Source organism: Poecilia latipinna, unplaced genomic scaffold (genome assembly GCF_001443285.1).
Source record: "Poecilia latipinna isolate Pla-1442-1.1 unplaced genomic scaffold, P_latipinna-1.0 Scaffold2151, whole genome shotgun sequence".
NCBI lineage: Eukaryota > Metazoa > Chordata > Actinopteri > Cyprinodontiformes > Poeciliidae > Poecilia > Poecilia latipinna.
Genome location: NW_015114767.1, coordinates 81,827 through 99,797, shown reverse-complemented (window position 1 = coordinate 99,797; position 17,971 = coordinate 81,827). Strand labels below are relative to the sequence as shown.

The window sequence follows — 17,971 nt, the reverse complement described above, 5'->3', positions numbered from 1 at the left end:
GAGACAGCTCGACTCCTGGGTTGTGGCAGTCCGAGTACTTGTACCGGCTTTATAATTAAAGTAAAATAAACCATCTGAGTTATGAATTATTAAAGCGGAGATTTATAGTCAAACAAATTTCTCAAAAACAAATGACTTATTAAACATTACGTAGAGGTGTGACCTAAATTCTTTACAAAATCCTTTGAGGTATGGCTCTTTCCAATGTGAGGAGGAGGAGTAAAGCTGAGCTAACGCTGAAGGAAATTAAGAAATTCCGTCCTCTCATTACCCTTAACATAATTCTGGAAGGCCTAAGCTGTTTTGTGTGAACTCATGTTACCGAAAGCCTCCTTCCCTCAGCACACCACACAGCAGCGGTTTGCTAAATCTGCCTAATTCCATCATTGCTCAGGGGTTTAACATGTCTGGATTCCGGCGGAAGAGGTGAGCTGTCGACACAAAGAGGATATTGATTTCAGGGAGTTTCCTCTTCTTGCCTTTCACCCAACTGTCAGTCCAGAAGACACAGGCACTCTGGTTTAGTGTCGGTGCCTAAAGTCAGACCTCACCACCGTGATGAAGGGAAAAAATGAAGGATGAGAATTTGGACTGTTTGTTCTCTATTTATAGCCTAGAGCCAGCATGTCTGGTTGTTGTAGAGTCAACCAAGGTATTTTTATGAGGTTTATTTGCACACAGGTCAGATTTTCTTCACCTAAACCTCGGTCTTCTTTCACATCACAATGCAAAGAAAAACTGCGCTGTCTGTGAAAATGTTTTTTGTTGGAAAAAAAAAAACAAACACATTTTTTCCATAAAGAAGGGTCTTAAATCTCACTACAAGTAGTAGAATAGTTCAAGGCTCAAATGGGTTAAGGCTAATGCTGAGCAGTCAAGTCCTAACTTACATGGAGATTGGGTTATCTTCAGAAAGTCTTTGCCTTTGCTTCTGGGTCTGACATGCATATTTTGCCTCTAAAACACATTCATCCCTGGACACAGAACTCTTCTTCTTGCTGATATTTGGACATTTTCTTTCTGTTTCCACTCATATATAATTGTTGCTGACTGTGGCACCTGTTGTCCTTGTTATTGGAGCGAGGACTGCTGTGACTTTATTCAAAAATAGGTTTTCTTTGTTTGTAGCTTCTACACTGGATGTGAGTGTTTGCATTGCCAGGTCACCAGATTGAGCTTTTTTTGTTACGAGGATGTTTGTGACGAAGAAAACCAACACTGTCTGCAGGAATAAGTATCACTGATTATATTTCTGTATTTAAGATTGATTGAGAAATGTACTGAGCCAGCAAAAGTTTAGAAAGTGCTTCATAAGAATGTGATCCAGTATATTTGGAAGTGGAAACAGATGTGCATATATCCCAGCTTTGGCATTAAAGACTCTAAATTATTTCCACAAATATGAGTCCCAATAACAGCTCACAGTCATTTCTCTCTTTCTCTTCACACTCGGTTGAGTGTGGGTGTTTTAAAGAGCAAGGTCAGACTCTGATCATTTCTATCACTGGTCTTTATGTGTTCTTTTCTTCCTTATTCAGTAATGGCTCATGGGTAAATGTGAAAACTGTGTTGCCATCAAATGCTGCTATGTGGATAACAAAGCTGCACCGATTCAAAGGCGTCTATTTTTACAGCCTTTTCTCTAAATGAGGACAGCATAAAAAAGCAAAGGTACGGAGGTGGTCAGAGTGGATGAAAACAGAGGCAAGGCCTGAACCAAAACATCCCTCAATGAGAAAAATTGTTAATGTGCCAATAAACAACTTTTATAAGTCACCATTCCTTATATCTAATACATTTTAGGTGTAATATGTTTGTGCTAATGTACATTTCTTTACCTTGACTAACTCAGGTTTTTGTTTTTGCTAAGAATTTTGGGTGCATAAAGAAACTGCCATTCAAAATTTACTAGCAACATTTTCTTTTTTCCAATTCTATTCAGTTCATACAAGTGCAGCTCCAAAACTTGAAATATTGTAAAAAAGTTTAATATTTTCATCACTCATTTTAGAAAGTGAACTCATATAATACTTGGATTCACTACGTATATAACAAAAACATTCCAAGCCGTTAGATCTTACTATTTCTATGATTATGGCTTACAGATACTTACAATCCAAAATTCTGATTTTCAAAAAAGTTCAATATTATGTCAAAAAGATATTCTTAAAAAAATCTCAGGTTTCTGAAACGTGTCCTTACAGCTGCTGCATCTGTGCGTGGCTGGGGTTTCCTTTCCCAGGAGTCAATGTGTCAGTGTGGCAGTACTGCTGCTACCTGCAGCGTACCAGACAGCAGCGCCACATGAAGAGGTGACTGACAGCGCTAAAGCCCGCCTCTTGGCTCTGATTGGTTGTTTCTTGTTAGCACTGGGAAGCACTGAAGGCAGAGGAGCTCGAGTTTTTTCCACAAATTATCTGTCTCATACCATAGTGTGACTACAGCTTCAACAAAAACATTTTATAAAAGTCACCTACTGCACCTTTAAGACCTGACATTGTAACTTATTGTTCCAACTACTGGGTTTTATTATTATATGTCATATTTTATTGTGGTTTTGTGATTATTGCCCAGCATTTGATGCCGTTGCAAACTGTTTTTTAATGCACTTTATAAATAAACTGGCATTTGACATTGACACAAACAAACAATCTGACACTTTGGTTGCAATTAGTCATGAATGTCAACAGTTTTTCTAAGTAGTAGTGGAACACATTGACAGAGTTTTACATGTATTTTAGTTGCTGTCAGTGATCAGGTGGTTTTGTCTGTTGATCCCCAAATAGATTGTGAAATGTGTTGGAATCTTAACGTGATGAAGCTCAACTTCCTCCCACTGTTTCCCTTATTAGCCCCCCTCGTCACACATGTTCTGTTGCTGAAGTGGTACTGGTGTGTCAGCAGTATTACTCATCTATGTACAGAGTACAGTGGGCAGCCAGGCCTGACACTGCCTTAATCACTTGCTTTCCCTTCCTGTTCCTCAACATGTCAGTAGTCTGTCGTGGGCGGACACTCATTACAGGAAGCAACATGGCCGAACTGAAGGGAAGAAAGACAAGGAAAACCACCATCAGGTTATTAAAGGCGTCTTATTGCGGGACAAGTTCAAAATATTGGAAATCATCAAGTCTTAGTCACATTTGGTTTGAAATAGGTAAAAACCAAAGCAACCCCATCATATCAACTTTAATAAACACAACAGTGGATCATCAATATTGATCTGATCTGTGCCAGAACCCCTGCTCTTTCTGAAAGTCTGCCTTCAGGGCATGGTCACAACATGACTCCTCTATCAACCCAACGTTTTCACCAATGTAACACTGAGAAGTAGCTCCTATAATGAGCTCAGCAGATGCTCACTTCCACCAGGTGTTTGCTAATTGCTGCTGGCTAGTCTGAAGGAGCTGAGTGGAGGAAGGATGCTCTGTGAAGCGGAAACCAGGATGCTCCAAGGCGGAGCTGTGTCTAAAAGGCGGGGCTAGGTTCACCCAGGCCTTTTTCTCAGCAGAATGGTTGCCATGGGAGATTAAAGGATTTCTCAAACAAGTAGGAAATAATCTAAGCAACAGTTCAGGTATATTTTTGACGAGGGAATAATATTATAACATGATGTAAATCTCAAAATATCTGTGTGATGCTAGATTAATTAAAATAAAGAATATTAGATAACAAACCAAAAAACAAAAAAACAACAAAAAAAAGAAGGGTGTTCCCATTTATTTTTAGAAAGATTTAAAGGTAACATTCAGGACATGAAGTTGTTTTCACACCTGATAGTCCAGGTAGATTTGAAACATTTGCTACATTTTCAGCTGTAGTGCTGTTCACTTTCACATTGCACTGTGTCAAACCAACTAAACCCTTTGAAAATATATCTGGAACTTGACTTTTCAAAACACTTTTTGCTTTATGAAACCTTCACCATATTTGAGAAAATAAATTTAATAAAAAAAGGAAGTTAATTTTTCCAAAATTCCTGTTAAAACTTCAGCCTCGTCTTGCTCTTATGACATCCCAACTCTGCTGGCTGTTTCAAGTCTAAATTTTCCACCATATCTGTCTTGTTTCTCGTCACACTGGGCAAGCGTTCAACACATCAGAAAGTGTAAACACTGCTCTGAATAGAGAAGTGAAAAACAAAATCTGCAGCAGTTACAGTAAGTGTCTGATAGCAGGTCTGAGCGTGTAGGCGGAATGCGATGTTCGCTCGCTTTGTCTCATTCTCTGTATTTTCTCTCTCTTTTTTTCTTAAAACCCGCTCTTCAATAATACTATTTATAAACCTGTAGAGCTGACTGCAAGGGCCCGATGGAGAAAGCGCTGATGATTCACGACTGTTAGGACATCACCTTTTGTCAACACACTCCCCATTTCTATAACTGTTTCTCTCTCTTTATTTCCTCCTCCTCCATCTTTCTTTTATCTGCACTGCAGTAATAGAAAGATTACTGAACATTCTTTAGGTGCAGGTTGAATGGCACAGAAGGACACGCTGACTCGAGGACTATGAAGGAGCCGAAGATAGTTTCTGAAGGACAAGGTTTCATAAGTTTCTAGTATGACTCACGATTTTCTTCAAAATGAAACAGAGTGAAGCAGCAGCACTGGCTATTTCATCCAGGCAAAGGGATCACAGCTATTTTTATTTTAGCTATAATTTACTTGGAACAGATTTTTAGTACAGTTTAGAAGATTTCTTAAAACTCTGATCAACATATGCCTGAAAAAAATCTGAAGACTTTCATAGAAATGTAGTCTCTGAGTTTAAGTTACAATGCTAGTGGAGTTCAGAAAACTGTATGACTTTGCAGGTGTGATGTTAGGAAGGAAAAGTTTTCCTTTTCTCTTTTGCACGTCAACCAGTCTGAGACCCAAAAACATCAACGATGGGGACAATGATCATTTCCACAGCTGTAAAGCGGTGCTTAAATAACGTTATTTAGCATTATATTATATACATATATATATATATATATATATATATATATATATATATATATATATATATATATATATATATATATATATATATATATATATATATTGTGAAGTGGGAGCAAACACCACAATTACTTATCAATGTGTGGATATAAAAGATGGATGGATGTTCTGGAAAAGTTTGAAAATTGGAGTAAATTACAAAAATCTTCCAGAAAAATATTATTTGGAGCATCAACTAGCAGCACTCTAATGGTGCGTTTACACTAAAAGCGTTACGCTTGTCAAATTGCTGCTGGCTACTCTGAAGGAGTGTTGGAGGGGAGTTGTGGGGGTGGGCTGCTTGTGAGGCTCTGTGAGGCTGAAGCTCAGAAATTGCAGCTCAGAGGAGGAGCTTCGTCCTCAAAGGCGGAGCTAGATCCAACGAGGCATTTTGCTCAGCTGAATGGTTGAATGGTAATTTAAAGGATTTCTCAAACATGCATGAAAGAATCAAAGCAACACTTCAGACATGTTTGAGATGAGGAAATAACATTATAGCACTAATGTAGCGATTAAAATAGTTGATTTCACTTGATATTGCCCCTTAAAAGTAGGTCGAACTAACTTTTATTTTGAATAGTAAGCAATATTTTTGAATTATATTAAATCATTTGGGAAAAGTAGAAGCTAAATGTTAGCTGCTAGCAGACGCCACCTGATGTATTGTGGCTAATAATGTAAAGCGTATGGTTTCCGTCAACATTCCTCCCTGTTGTTAGTATCAGTGCTGGTGTCACTGGGATCTCTGAAGCCGCCCACGCTCTCTGGAAGAATGTCTGGAGTAGGGGTGAAGTCAGACTGAGGAGCCTTGTTCTGGGGCTCGGTGTGCTGCTCTTCTGCTCCATATGAGAGTGTGTTCCTGTGTGAAACAGTATAATAATGTGCTCTGTGTCACAGGCTTCTCAGCCCACGCAGTTTCCATGGTAAGGCCGTTTTGTTCCTCTGTTGTAATTACAATCCTGCTGAAACTGTTCCTCTGGAACACTCTGACATTTTAGCCAAAACCTTCAACTTGATCCTGGAAAAGGATGGGGAAGGTGAAGGTATCTGTTCAGAAGTGTCTCCTTCTTCAATGTCAACAAAGAGAACAGACTGACTGTACGTAAATTTGTAACGAGATTCTAACTGTAGAAGTTGTTGTAAAAAAGTAAGCTATTTCCTGGTTCTCAGCTAGCCTGTACTCCTATTCAATTCTTTAAAGCTGCAATGTGTAACTTGAGTAAAAGAAAAATGTTTTTTACATATTTAGTACAACTGTCACCATGTTGTCATATGAGACAGATAATCTGTGAAAAGATCAATCTCTTCCATCTGCCTCAGCTACTATTGCAGTCTGAAGAAATCCTGACCAAAAACAACCAATAAGAGCCAGGGGTGGGTCTTATCGCTGTCAATCATGCTCATGTACTCACTGCTCAATGTGCTAATGACAGAGAAACAACCTCCCGTTATAGGAAAACCGTTTATCGGTCATCAATGGAGGCTATGCTAACTTGTGTTACTTTACAGTTGACTTTTTTCCTTCTGGCTTTTAAAGTCAGAAGGAAAAATGGAAATAAAGAGGTCAAAAAGTATGAAGAGAGAGAAATTAAATGTGAAAGTGTGATGGTGTAAGAATTAAATGAGACCACAGATGATTGTGTAATACACAGCAAAGTGTCTGCCTGAATATGAGGGAGTATCTTGGCCTTCTTTGTCTGTGTGTTCTGAAAGTGAAATCACACTCACTTGTGCGTGTGTGTGTGTGTGTGTGTGTGTGTGTGTGTGTTTATCTGTTTGCTTTTGCAGTTTTGGAACCTGTAAGATGATCCATGGGGGCAACAGGAAATTACTGGGGAGGATGAGGGGGAAGCAATGTGACATGAGACAGCTGGGTGGGGGGTTGATGGAAGGATGGATGGAGGAGGGAAGGATGAAGGGGTGGAGGGCGCTGTCAACACGCTGTCACTGCAGGGTGAGAGGGACAGGAGCCGTTAGCAGAGGATTAGCTGGCACGCCGAGTTTAGCTCCACAACCGCAAGATGAGAGTCTTTAGTTTCTCAGCCAGAAATCCAGTGGAAAGTGGGGCAGCAAGGTTGCATACTTGACCACACAGCCGGATGTCATTCATGAAATGGAGAGAACGTTTCCAACATGGGTGGTGGTGAAAAAAAAATGAGCCTATTCATCCTACATATCAGAAAGAAACGAAAAAAATAATTATATGCACTTGGTAGAATGTATTGGTCTCAAAGATATCCCACGCTTTGCTTTGAAGAAAAAAAAAGGATTCTAAACAATTTGGCAAGATGGCCACTCTAAATGGAAGGTGTAAAAAGCTGCATTTTGCATTACACTTTTCCACCAATCTTAAAAAAAAAAAAAAAAAAAAAAAAACTTTTTGCAATTGTGGGGTTTCTATTAAATAAAAAAAACTAAATCAAAAGTGAATATGTTTCTTCACACAATAAATCGTTAAAAAACATGATGCCATCATCCTCCTACAACTTCCTGTTGTCTTCTTCATCTTTCCTGTCAGTAGTAACATCCTGCTATTGTTCACGTGACTCGAGTGACGTGAAAATGTGTTTCCATTGCAGTTTTGCGAAACATACTAATCCTCATAGAGTGAGTATGTTTTATTTGAACTGTAAGAGATATTTCTAATGTCAGCCACATAGACAAAATGTGACTCCTGTCCCATCATTAACCCGACCGCAAGTCTTGCGTTGCCATTTAACATGGCAGCCCTCACTGTGACCCAGCCATATGCATTTCCAAATCCCTTTATGGCCCGGCTTATCACAGGGTCACCATGAAGGTGCTGAAGGGGCCCACCGAGACCATCCACACCCCTGTCCAAAATTAGCCCTGGTCATTTCCTGTGCCCTCTAATCCCTGGGATTTAAAGCCACGCAACGCCGAGCTATACAAACAGGAAGAAAAACCACGAGACCCTCCGGCGTGTTCGCATACCTCTCATATCCAGGGCTTCATCTGTCAGTCGCAGTCCTGCCGTGACATCATTGCAGCCTCTTTCTGAGAACAGGATGGTTGGTTGCAGTCGGGTTGAAATTTGATTGATGATAACCAGGTTGTTCAGGACACATGTGCTTTCGCTCTTAAGCTCACAGGCTTGGTCACTGCAGGAGTCTTAGATTCCGTACTTATCAGGGTAGCATCATTAAGGAGAGTGTTCCTTGTTGGAGGCTGGGGCACTCTGCTACTACAAGTCATGGTGGATGGATTTCATATGTCACAGCTGTGGTTTTGCAAATCTGTGGATTGCTCTGTTAATTAAAAGTCAAGCTGCTAAGAGGTTATAGGCTACATTAGCACAAATCAGAAACCATCTCTACCTAGCTGATTAGCTACAGTGGCAGCAGGAGACAATGCCAGACTGGTGCTCTGGGCTGGAGAGTATTAATGGGGCACTTAGGTGTGTCAACAAAAATTGATTGGTTAATTTTAACAAGTTTGTGATGTAAGTGTTGCTTCTGTACTTTAAATGATTGAACTGAACAAAACACAGACCTTTGCTAACACTGGGAATGACTCCTGATTAGATTTTCCACTGACTTCAAGTCTTGTCAACTAAAAACTTTTGCATCCAGATGGGAGCATCAAAATTGATGTAAATAATGTAAAAGTTTTGATCCATCCTGCCTTCTATCAATGATTCAGGCTGCTGTTGGTGTAAAAGTTTGAGGTACATTTTCTTGACACACTGTGGGTCTCCTGCTGCCAAGTGAGAATTAATTAAATGCCACAGCCTACTCGTCTATTCCCCCTTCCCCCCCATGGCCCATCCCACAGAACTTATAATAAGAGCTTACACTTACTTCACTAAAGTGCTTAAAAAGTAACACTTTCTTTTGATGAGAATCTTAAGATCTCAACATATTACATATACTAAAGAGTCATTTTCTCTTTACTGAGCAATCCATCAGGAAATGTAAATTTTTTAAGCCTTTTCTCTAGTCTTCTCCACATTTTCATTTTTAACCATAAAAGAGCATGTTACCAGTGTCTTTGACATAATTGATTTATTTTATTAATTAAAAAAAATCTTTTGCAAGAGAATCCTGGCCAAGACTGGCATAACAAAGACCAAACGGGAAGGACCGCTGGGATTTTGCTCCTGACAGTAAAGGCCGTTAATGGATGGTGTTCTTGACATGTTGGGCACATTGCTACCTAGCAATACCGCCAATAAAAGTTAAATATTACATAGTCAGTGTACTGGTTGTCTCCAGGTTCCCATGCTCAATGTTTGACAATGTAAATCAACCAGGAATTGCTTTATATCAGTCATGCGGTAGATGGTGACATTATCATTCACCATGTAGAACAGTTTCATAACTATGCCATAAATCTGACTCTGTTTATAGAACAGCTTTTGTGGCACTATGGTGGTTGCATGGATAATGGTTTCAGTTTTTGGTCAAATGCTGCGTCAAACAACCCTTTGTGTTTGTGAAATAAAATCCATAGGTCATCAAGTGACTGAGAACTATAACTATGGATCAGTGGAAGCAGCAGGAGGAAACTGTCACCTAGATGAAGTTGGCATCAAGGGAAAGAATTGGTACCACTTGAGATAGAAGAGATTTTTTAATAAATAATTGTAATTCTTGTAAATCCATACATTGTTTGTTACTGTGGCTCCTCGGTTTTGTTTTGCTCTCTCTACAGGTCTAGAGCCAGACTTTCAGGGAGCTGACCTGTGTTCTCTGTGATTCCTTCTTTCCTCTACTGCTATCTCATTTCCCTTTAAACCTTTTCCCAACCAACCACACGAGGTACAGTATATTGGAGTTTGAGGTTTTGACAGGATAAAATACAAAATTACCTATACTTTTCGCTCACACAACTTGTTGCTTCTTTCTCTCCCTTTGGCTCTGACACAATTGGGTAAGAAGACTTTTGTTCACTCTACTCCCTTATCCTGGAACTTTAAACAAGAAACTTTCAAACTGACTGAATTTCTCTTATTCAATCGCATCTGAATGTCCGGTGAACTCAAATGTGCAATATTTGTCTCATTTTCAGCTGCTACGGTTCTCTTTCACACCTCGCTGTGTCAAAATGATCCAAATTGAAAAACCTCCCTTTATCAGTGATAGTGCTGCGCTGAAGGAAACGACACAAAAATCTTTGCAGAAGAAATTGGGCACAACTTTCCATCCATCCATTTTCTTACACCCTTGTCCCTTGTGGGGTTGGGAGGGGTACCTGTGCCCATCTCCAGCGACTGTTTAGGGCGAGAGGCGGGTCGCCAGTCCATCGCAGGGCGCACAACGTTCCTTCTTCTCAAAATGTAAACAAATATGGAGTGGCATCAGATTTTAGTAGTTAATTGATTTCACTTTTGTCGTTGGTAAATAAAAAAACAAAAGACCACACAAGCCGTTTCTCCGCAAATACAACCAGCACAAACCCAGCACACACACTGGTTTATTCTGGTTGTGTTTACCCATAATTCCCTGCACTATAGTCTCCGGTTAGCTTGGTATTCACATTCAAACCACACTAAGATCAAGGTTTTTAGGCGGACTACAGCTCACTTTTTGGAGCTAAATTACGCCTTCGCTCCAAACAAACCGGACTTTCCTCGCAAACCAACTAGAGTTCGATTAAAGTGAACTAAACATGGCTGATGTAAATACAGCACTAGTGTTTTTACAACCAAACTAAAAAAAAAAGTAATGAATTCAATAACATGTACCAACGTTTTTAAAGCTTGTCATTTCCTTTTAACAGTGTAACTTTTTGTGCTGCATTTGTTCCTGCCTCTTGACCAGGACTCCCTTGAAAAAGCAAAATAAGGTTTTTAATCTCAACGGCATTCCATCCTGCTAAAATGAAGAAGAAGAAAAAAAAAAGTTCAAAGCCCTGCATACACACACTGCAGTCATGTTTGGAAATGTGAAGCACGTGCAGCGACGCGAGACGGGTGACTGCTGGTGTGAGAATGCAATCTCCTCGCCTGCACCGTGAATATCATCTTATCCAGACGCTCCAGGTCATCGCAGGTACACGCCGCAGCTCTCGCTATCGAATAACACAACATCTAGGTACTTTGTGCTCCCTTTCACGGCTGAACGCGCTTTGCCCTGCCCTTCAGGAGGAGGTGAACTCACAGCGAACCGGCACCTGGAAAAACCAGATCAACTCAAATCACTTTGCACCTGTTCAGCAGCTCTGTGGGGTTTCTTTTCTTCTTTTTTTTGTTGTGTGTGTGTTAGTCTGTTTGTTTTCTTTTTTTTTTTTGTTGCCACAAAAGAACAGGGTGTTCACATCGACATGTCATGTGACAGGACATGCTTCTTCCGGAGCTGGGGAAGAAACAAAACAAAACAAAAAAAACAAACAGAAAGTGTCTCAAGCGTCGCATTTAATGGAAAGCTGGAGCCTGATGGAGGGCCTCGTGATTCGCTGCAACTGTTTGTGTTGTCGTGACCGGGCCTGCTGGTTAACACTCAGTCGTGAGGAAACACTTACATAAACGTGTGAGTGTGGAGCAGACGAAACACCAACAAGCATGTTAGTGGAAGAAGAAAAAAAAAGCAGAAGAGACAGAAACTATAGACAAAATAGCAATTTATTAATAACTTATCTTTCCTTTACATTCAGAACAGAGGAGCATGGTGGAGAGCAAGGGGAGGCAGGCAGAGGCCACCAACATGGCAACATCCTCCTGGAACAGGGTTTTTTTTTTCCTTTCTTATTTTAAGCAAAGAGAGTTTCACTTCTCTCATCCTGACAAATTCATAACTGCATTTCAAAGAGTTTTCCCTGAAGAAGCTTTGAACACCCATCAGATTGAACCACCCGGACCACGCACACTGGGTGGGCCCTCACGCAGCTCTAGCTAACTAAAAAGAAAAATCTGGCAAATTTAATCAGGGTCTTGGATGATTCTAAGATAGACAAAGTAGAAAAAAAAATTAATTCTCTTGAGGATAAAGTGAAGCAAACCCTGTGAGAGTAAGTAAGGCAAACGACAACAGCTGTTTTGTGAGAGGGAGAGTGCAAAAGAAAATCCCCAAAAAACAAAAAAGGCCGGCTGGCTGAATTGATACATAAAGCAAATATAAAGTATATAAATATGTTACAAATGTACACATTTCTGCACAATTCTTGGAAAGTCTATTGATTTTTGGCATAATTAACGTAAGAATAATGATCAATATGCGCTTGGTTTGCTTACACAAAACTAGAATATGAAACAAATTCCTCAGTACCCACTTCCAAAGGTACATACTCTCTCTTACATTTAAGGTATGAACACAATGTACAGTATAAATGTTTGAAAAGTGTAAAAATCAGTCCAGTACATGGGGTGGCCTTCGAAAGCTCGGATGCTTCTACCCCACACAGGCCAGTCTTCACAGAAGATGAAGGGGGCAATGCGCCCACAAGTCATGGGGGACGACCCCCAAAACAAACATAGAAAAGTTTTCTGTCCAGTTTGAACAATCGTGTCTCTTTGGCACACCAGCCTAGAATCTGTGAAGCAGAATGTACAGCTCTCCAGGTCACCGTTCACTTTCCTCGGATACAAGAAAAACAGGAAATACCACAAGAGTCCAACAGAAATATGATTGTAGAAAGTCTTTAAATGAGTCTGTTGCCTTAACTGTCCGTCCTCATTCAGACAGCAGCAGGTGTGTACTGGCCAGGCTGCTCTGGCAACTCCAGTAAGCACGCTCAGCAGCTGTCGAGCCCCCTCCAATAAAAACCATCTGCATCGTCCAGAGCCAGGTCCGCACGCCAGATGATGGAGAAACGAGAAATTTTTTGCAACTTTTTCAACAAGTAGAGGAGAATTCAGGGTGGTAGCCTTACATTCCCCCCCAACCCTCAGCGACAAGGAGGCACTGATGTTTGGAACCTCACGTGGACTGCAGGGGGTCCAGCTGGAAGACGTTGTGGTTGGTGGGGGTGGTGAAGTACAGCTGCTGACTCGGCGGCGCCATGCGGTTGTCGCACGGGCTCTTCAGGCCTAGCGTGCGCTCAAAGTCCAGGAGCTGGCCCATGAAGTTGAAGTTGGGGGAGATGTTGGACTTCTTCATCTTGACAATGTCATAGGCGTCGTTCATGGACAGGTTGAGCTTCTGCATCAGGTAGGCCACGGTCACGGTCACTGAGCGGCTGATGCCGGCCAAGCAGTGGACCAGGACGCCGCACTTCTGACCCCGAGCTTCATCTGGTTACAAGGGAAAAAGAAGAGGCATTTTGGTCAATGTCTTGTGAACTACTCAAAACCAAACCAAACCACCAGTACGATATCTTGAACTGCCATTGCCATTGCTATCTCAATGTATGCAACTATTGCAATTGCGAGGAATTGTTTGGATGCAAAATTAGTTGGGTGACTAGCTAGATTTTCTTAACATCTTACAGTTCAGTGGTTCAAACTGTTGGGTGTTCTACTTTTTCTGGACAATGACACTGATGATGTACAAAAGCTGTTATCTACCCTTTGAGACGCACCCAGCACAACATGTAATAAAGATCCACACTGTGTTTACAAGATGGCCCACATCCAAGAATGGAAAAGTTCTTAATCCCCGACTATCTGTCAGCAGCACCTATCAACAACTGGGAGTTGCCAGAGAGAAGCAGAATCAACGTTTTCCCTTGTTTTGTCCTGGAATAGCCGGCTGGGAAATTGACTATTACAGTCTATTAAAGCATTCTTCTGCTCACCCAGGGTTGGTGTGACAATGGTGCCATTTGAGCGTGTAAATGTAAGAGTCATGAGAGCACCCTGTCAAGGCAAACAGGATGTCAACAGGCCCTGTAAATGGCTCCTTTTGTTATGCGGAGGAAGAAGAGAAATAGGGAGGGGGGGTAGGTCTGATGCCATGTCCTAGATTACTTTCAATGCCACTTCCTTCCTGTTGTGCTCGAATTACCACCCTCCCTTTGCTCTCCCTCCCCCTCTTGCCTATTCTCCTGTTTCAACGCTGCTCTTTGTACTGCAATTACACAAGCCCCAGGACAACAGATAGGCCAGAACGTCTCCCATTGAAGTCAAATCATTTTGTACACAGTGCATTTTAGCCATTGCGCCATCAGAGGCACATTCGCGCTTCAACACAGTGGATTTAATCTGCGTGTTCCTGCCTGATAAAGTCACAGTTGAGGACACCTCATCTAATCTCAATTGCCCAATATGAGCCTAAAAACCTCCAGAGAGTGATAAGACGTTCCACAGTGATAGGATTATGCTGCCTTACGATCAATTTCTACTTCCTCTGATGAGTTTATATCTATTTTGAATAATCAATTGTTCTTCTTTTGCTGTTTTTTCCATGTTGTTTATCAAATGTGAGAATTGTCTTTTTCCCTCCAATCTCTATGGCTGGTTAAGTTTGGCTGTTCTTTGTCTTGAAATTAGGGATGGGTTGGTTACTGACAACAAGCTTTTCCAAGGTTTTAAAATGTAAACATTATGTTGAGTTTAAAGGCCTGTTTGGATACCATTTTTGATGCAAGTTTTTGCAATAATACTATAAAATGCTGGTGTGTTTTTACTCATACCACCTCAACCCATCCCTTGTTAAAATGATGACTCTTTTAGCCTACAGTCCTAAGAGTTGTTCAAACAAGTGTCCTGAGAGACCGATGTGATTAGTCAATCTGATCAACCTCCGCCACTTTTCACACACTTTTGGACATCAATAAATGCCTTTTTTGCCATTGAAAAACAACTCCTTGTTGTATCAACAGGATTCAAATAATCTTTCCTGTTTATTCAAATACTTTTGCTTATTGACAAAAGTTAGCTAGTAAATTAGGTAAATGATGTATGAGTTGTTTATTTCACCATCTGGCAACAGATTACTCTGCAACCTTGCCAACATGTTCTTTGGGAGAACCTCTGGTAAAACTGAGTGGCTTTTTTCTTTTCTGTCCCCCTAAAAAGAGTATATAGGCTACAAGGGGACTTGCACTAATTACGTAGATTTTAATGTGTTTAAAAAATGTTATAAAATTTTGGGCTTCAAGAAACAATATAACTGCATGTTGGGGGAAAAAAGAGTACTGTTGAGTGCACATTGTACAAAAACGAGTTTGCCTATCAAATATAGGCTTGTAAATATACAAGCCTGAAATAGCACCTCAATGCAAAAAATGTTGCAGGAGGTGAGGTCCCCGATGCTAATGTCAGCACCCAGTTCACATTTTTGATTTTTTTTTTCCCCCAAAGAAGTTACTTGAATATAAGGGATTCCTGAAACACTTGAAAGCTAAATGGAAAAAAATTACTTTACACTAATATGTTTTTTTTTAAAACCTAACTGACAGTCTGAAAAGAATACATATCTTTGTTGTTGAGCTCTTATTAGTAGCAAAAATATGTTTTTTGACTTGAAAAATGTTGATTATTTTTTCAGTGTGCAGTTTTCCATTCAAGTCGATTAATTGGGATTTATTACATACCCTGCAATATATACTCGATTGAAGTTGTTTAACCGAGCCCCACCACCGGTATGTAAACAACCTGACAAGCCAGATGTCCGCCGGGATTAACCTACCGATAAAGCTGATGGCCTCCGGGAAGAACTGCGAGAGGTTCTGGCTCCAGTGATCGGAGATGGGGATCTGCTTGTACTTAAACTCCCCCGCGTTCTCGAACAGATTGGGCAGGTTGGGCGTCACGTTGAGGATGTACTTGATGCCGTACTCCTCCAGCACGTCCAGGTTCGTGGAGTCTTTGGCGCAGCCCAAGTAGAGGTGCGGCAGGATCTCCACGGGGAAGGAGGGCTGCGGGTTGGACAGCGGGCTGCCGTCCGAGTCCGTGGCGCTGCTAGGGTCGATGTCCGACTCAATGTCGGAGGAGTCCGAGCTGATGCGCAGGCCTCCGAGGCCCAGCACCTGAGCCGTGGTGGGAGAGCTGCTGCTGCTGTTAGAGGAGCCGTCCAGGTTGGTTTCGCACAGGGCTGGAAACTCTGCCTGGAATTTGCTGAAGCCGCCTGGAGAAAAGCAGTCGCAATGAACACCAGCTTCAGCTATTCATATTTGCATGTTTTGCACGCTTGCAAAAATGCAAAAACATGCACAAAAATTTCTATGCATTGAAAAACTTAGAGTTTCCCGGTGTTTACACAAACAAATCAGCACAGCTGGGTGTGGATGAGTGTGGAAATGTGAATGAAGCTGAACTCACCCTCCAGGTAGAAAGCCTTGTACCCCTCGTCCTTCATCTTCCTCAGCAGCAGCCCCAACACCGACCCCCCGTCCACGTTCTCGTTCCACTCCCTGCTGTACTCGTCGTACAGCACGATGGTGTCCGTCTTGCAGCGGCGCACGAAGCTCTCGCGGTCCTCCCCGTCGGAGAGCAGCGAGCGCACGGGCAGGTTGCCCTTCTTGAGCCGGCGCAGCATCAGGCTCGGGATGGCCACGTTGATCGCCGTCTCGACGTGCGACGACTCGTACAGCTCCTGGGCCCGGCAGTCCATCACCAGCAGGCCGTCCCTGCGCGTCTCCAGCTGCTCCCGGAGCCAGCCCACCGTCTTGCTGATCGCCATTACCGAGTCGAGCTGGACGACGGGTTTCAGCTTGTCGAGCATTTATAAGCAGGAGTGCGAAACGCGGTTTTGAAGGGGGGAATAAGAGGGAAGTTTAGTGGTAAAAAGAAGATTTTTTTTTTGTCCAAACCGCTGTTCAATAGAATAAATGAATGTGATGTAAAAAGGAAAAAAAGTTTAAAAGAATAATAATATTCTCTCAACGCAGATGTCCCTGCTTGACCTGCGTGCCTCTTGCGGAAAACGATCAGTTCGTCTTTCCTGACTGCGGGTTGTCTTCAGTGGCGCTCATTCATGCATCAGCCTGGAGAGCCCGAGTTATTTCTCAATGAGTCACAGCGGCCCTGCAGCGAGCCCGACGCTTCCTCTGCGCTTATATAACTCCACCGTCCGCGGCGCAGCAGCTTCCCCACTACCGTCTTTCTTTGCTGAGATCCAGTCTAAACTGCGGTTGATGTGGAGGTGCTGTGAGCATACGGTCAGCTCCAAGTGGCTTGGCGGATGCGGCTCTTTTCCCTTCCTTCCTTTCTCCTCTGCTGCTGCCTCAACTCGTTGTGAATAGACGCTGCTCTCACTCCGGGGCTGGCTGAGCTCTCTCTGCGGCGCTCGGCTGCTGAATGGCTACACACACCGAGCGTCCTCATTGGATACGCTGCGCCGGCCGACCAATCGGAGGAGGCTCAGCAGCGGTCGCCTTGGAAACGGGGGCCGGATGGAGCGGCCCGGTGTTGATGAATTGTTAATGAGTTTGTCATTCACAAAAACGGAGAGGAATTTCGGCTCCGGATGGAGCGAGTACAAACAAACAGCAGAACTGCAGGGAGGAAGGAGGGGAAACAGGAGGGGGAGGGAGGGAGGGAGGCCCGAGTCTGGACCGAGAGGAGGAAGAAAGACTACAGAATAGTGCGGTCACTATAGTGGTAATGCAGGGCTACAGCCTTACCCCGACGAATAAGATTTTTTTTTCAGAGTTAACCAGACCGGTACTAAATAAATAAATAAATAAACAAATAAATAAACTTTTATTTTTTTTATTTTTATTTTTTTTACAATTTTCACTTTCTGTTTCATTGCAGCCATTTGCTAAAAATAAAAACAGTTCATATTATTTCTTGTGCATGTACACTATCTTGACAGAAAAAAACCCCCACAAATGTAGAAATTTTTGCAAATTTATTTTAAAAGAGAAACTGAAATATCACACACCTCAAATTGCTATAGCCATACAGATTGCAGCTTTATGTTGCTGTTGTGTGCCGTTTCTGTTGCCTGTCTGGGACATGGACAGGTTTAAAAACAAAACATTAATCTGATTATCAAACAGTGAGACCAGCTCTGTAAAACCTTGACTTGGGGCAGATTGTTTGCTCATAATGGTGGAGTTTCAGAAAGAGCAGAAGTTTCTTCAAGAGACAGAGGCCTAATGTTGTTTAAGTCATATTTGATATACAACAAAGGAAGTTAAC

General features: G+C 41.9%; 1 protein-coding gene across 1 annotated transcript; it reads right to left on the bottom strand.

The window, feature by feature from the left end:
* Positions 1-12,742: 12,742 nt before the first annotated feature.
* dusp6 (dual specificity phosphatase 6) lies at positions 12,743-17,274 on the bottom strand. Its single transcript, XM_015017508.1, has 3 exons — positions 16,145-17,274; positions 15,513-15,950; positions 12,743-13,174 (listed from the first exon to the last, which is right to left on the bottom strand). The coding sequence occupies exons 1-3, from the start codon at positions 16,545-16,547 to the stop codon at positions 12,861-12,863; spliced, it is 1,155 nt and encodes a 384-aa protein (XP_014872994.1). The 5' UTR covers positions 16,548-17,274; the 3' UTR covers positions 12,743-12,860.
* Between the last annotated feature and the right edge of the window lie 697 nt (positions 17,275-17,971).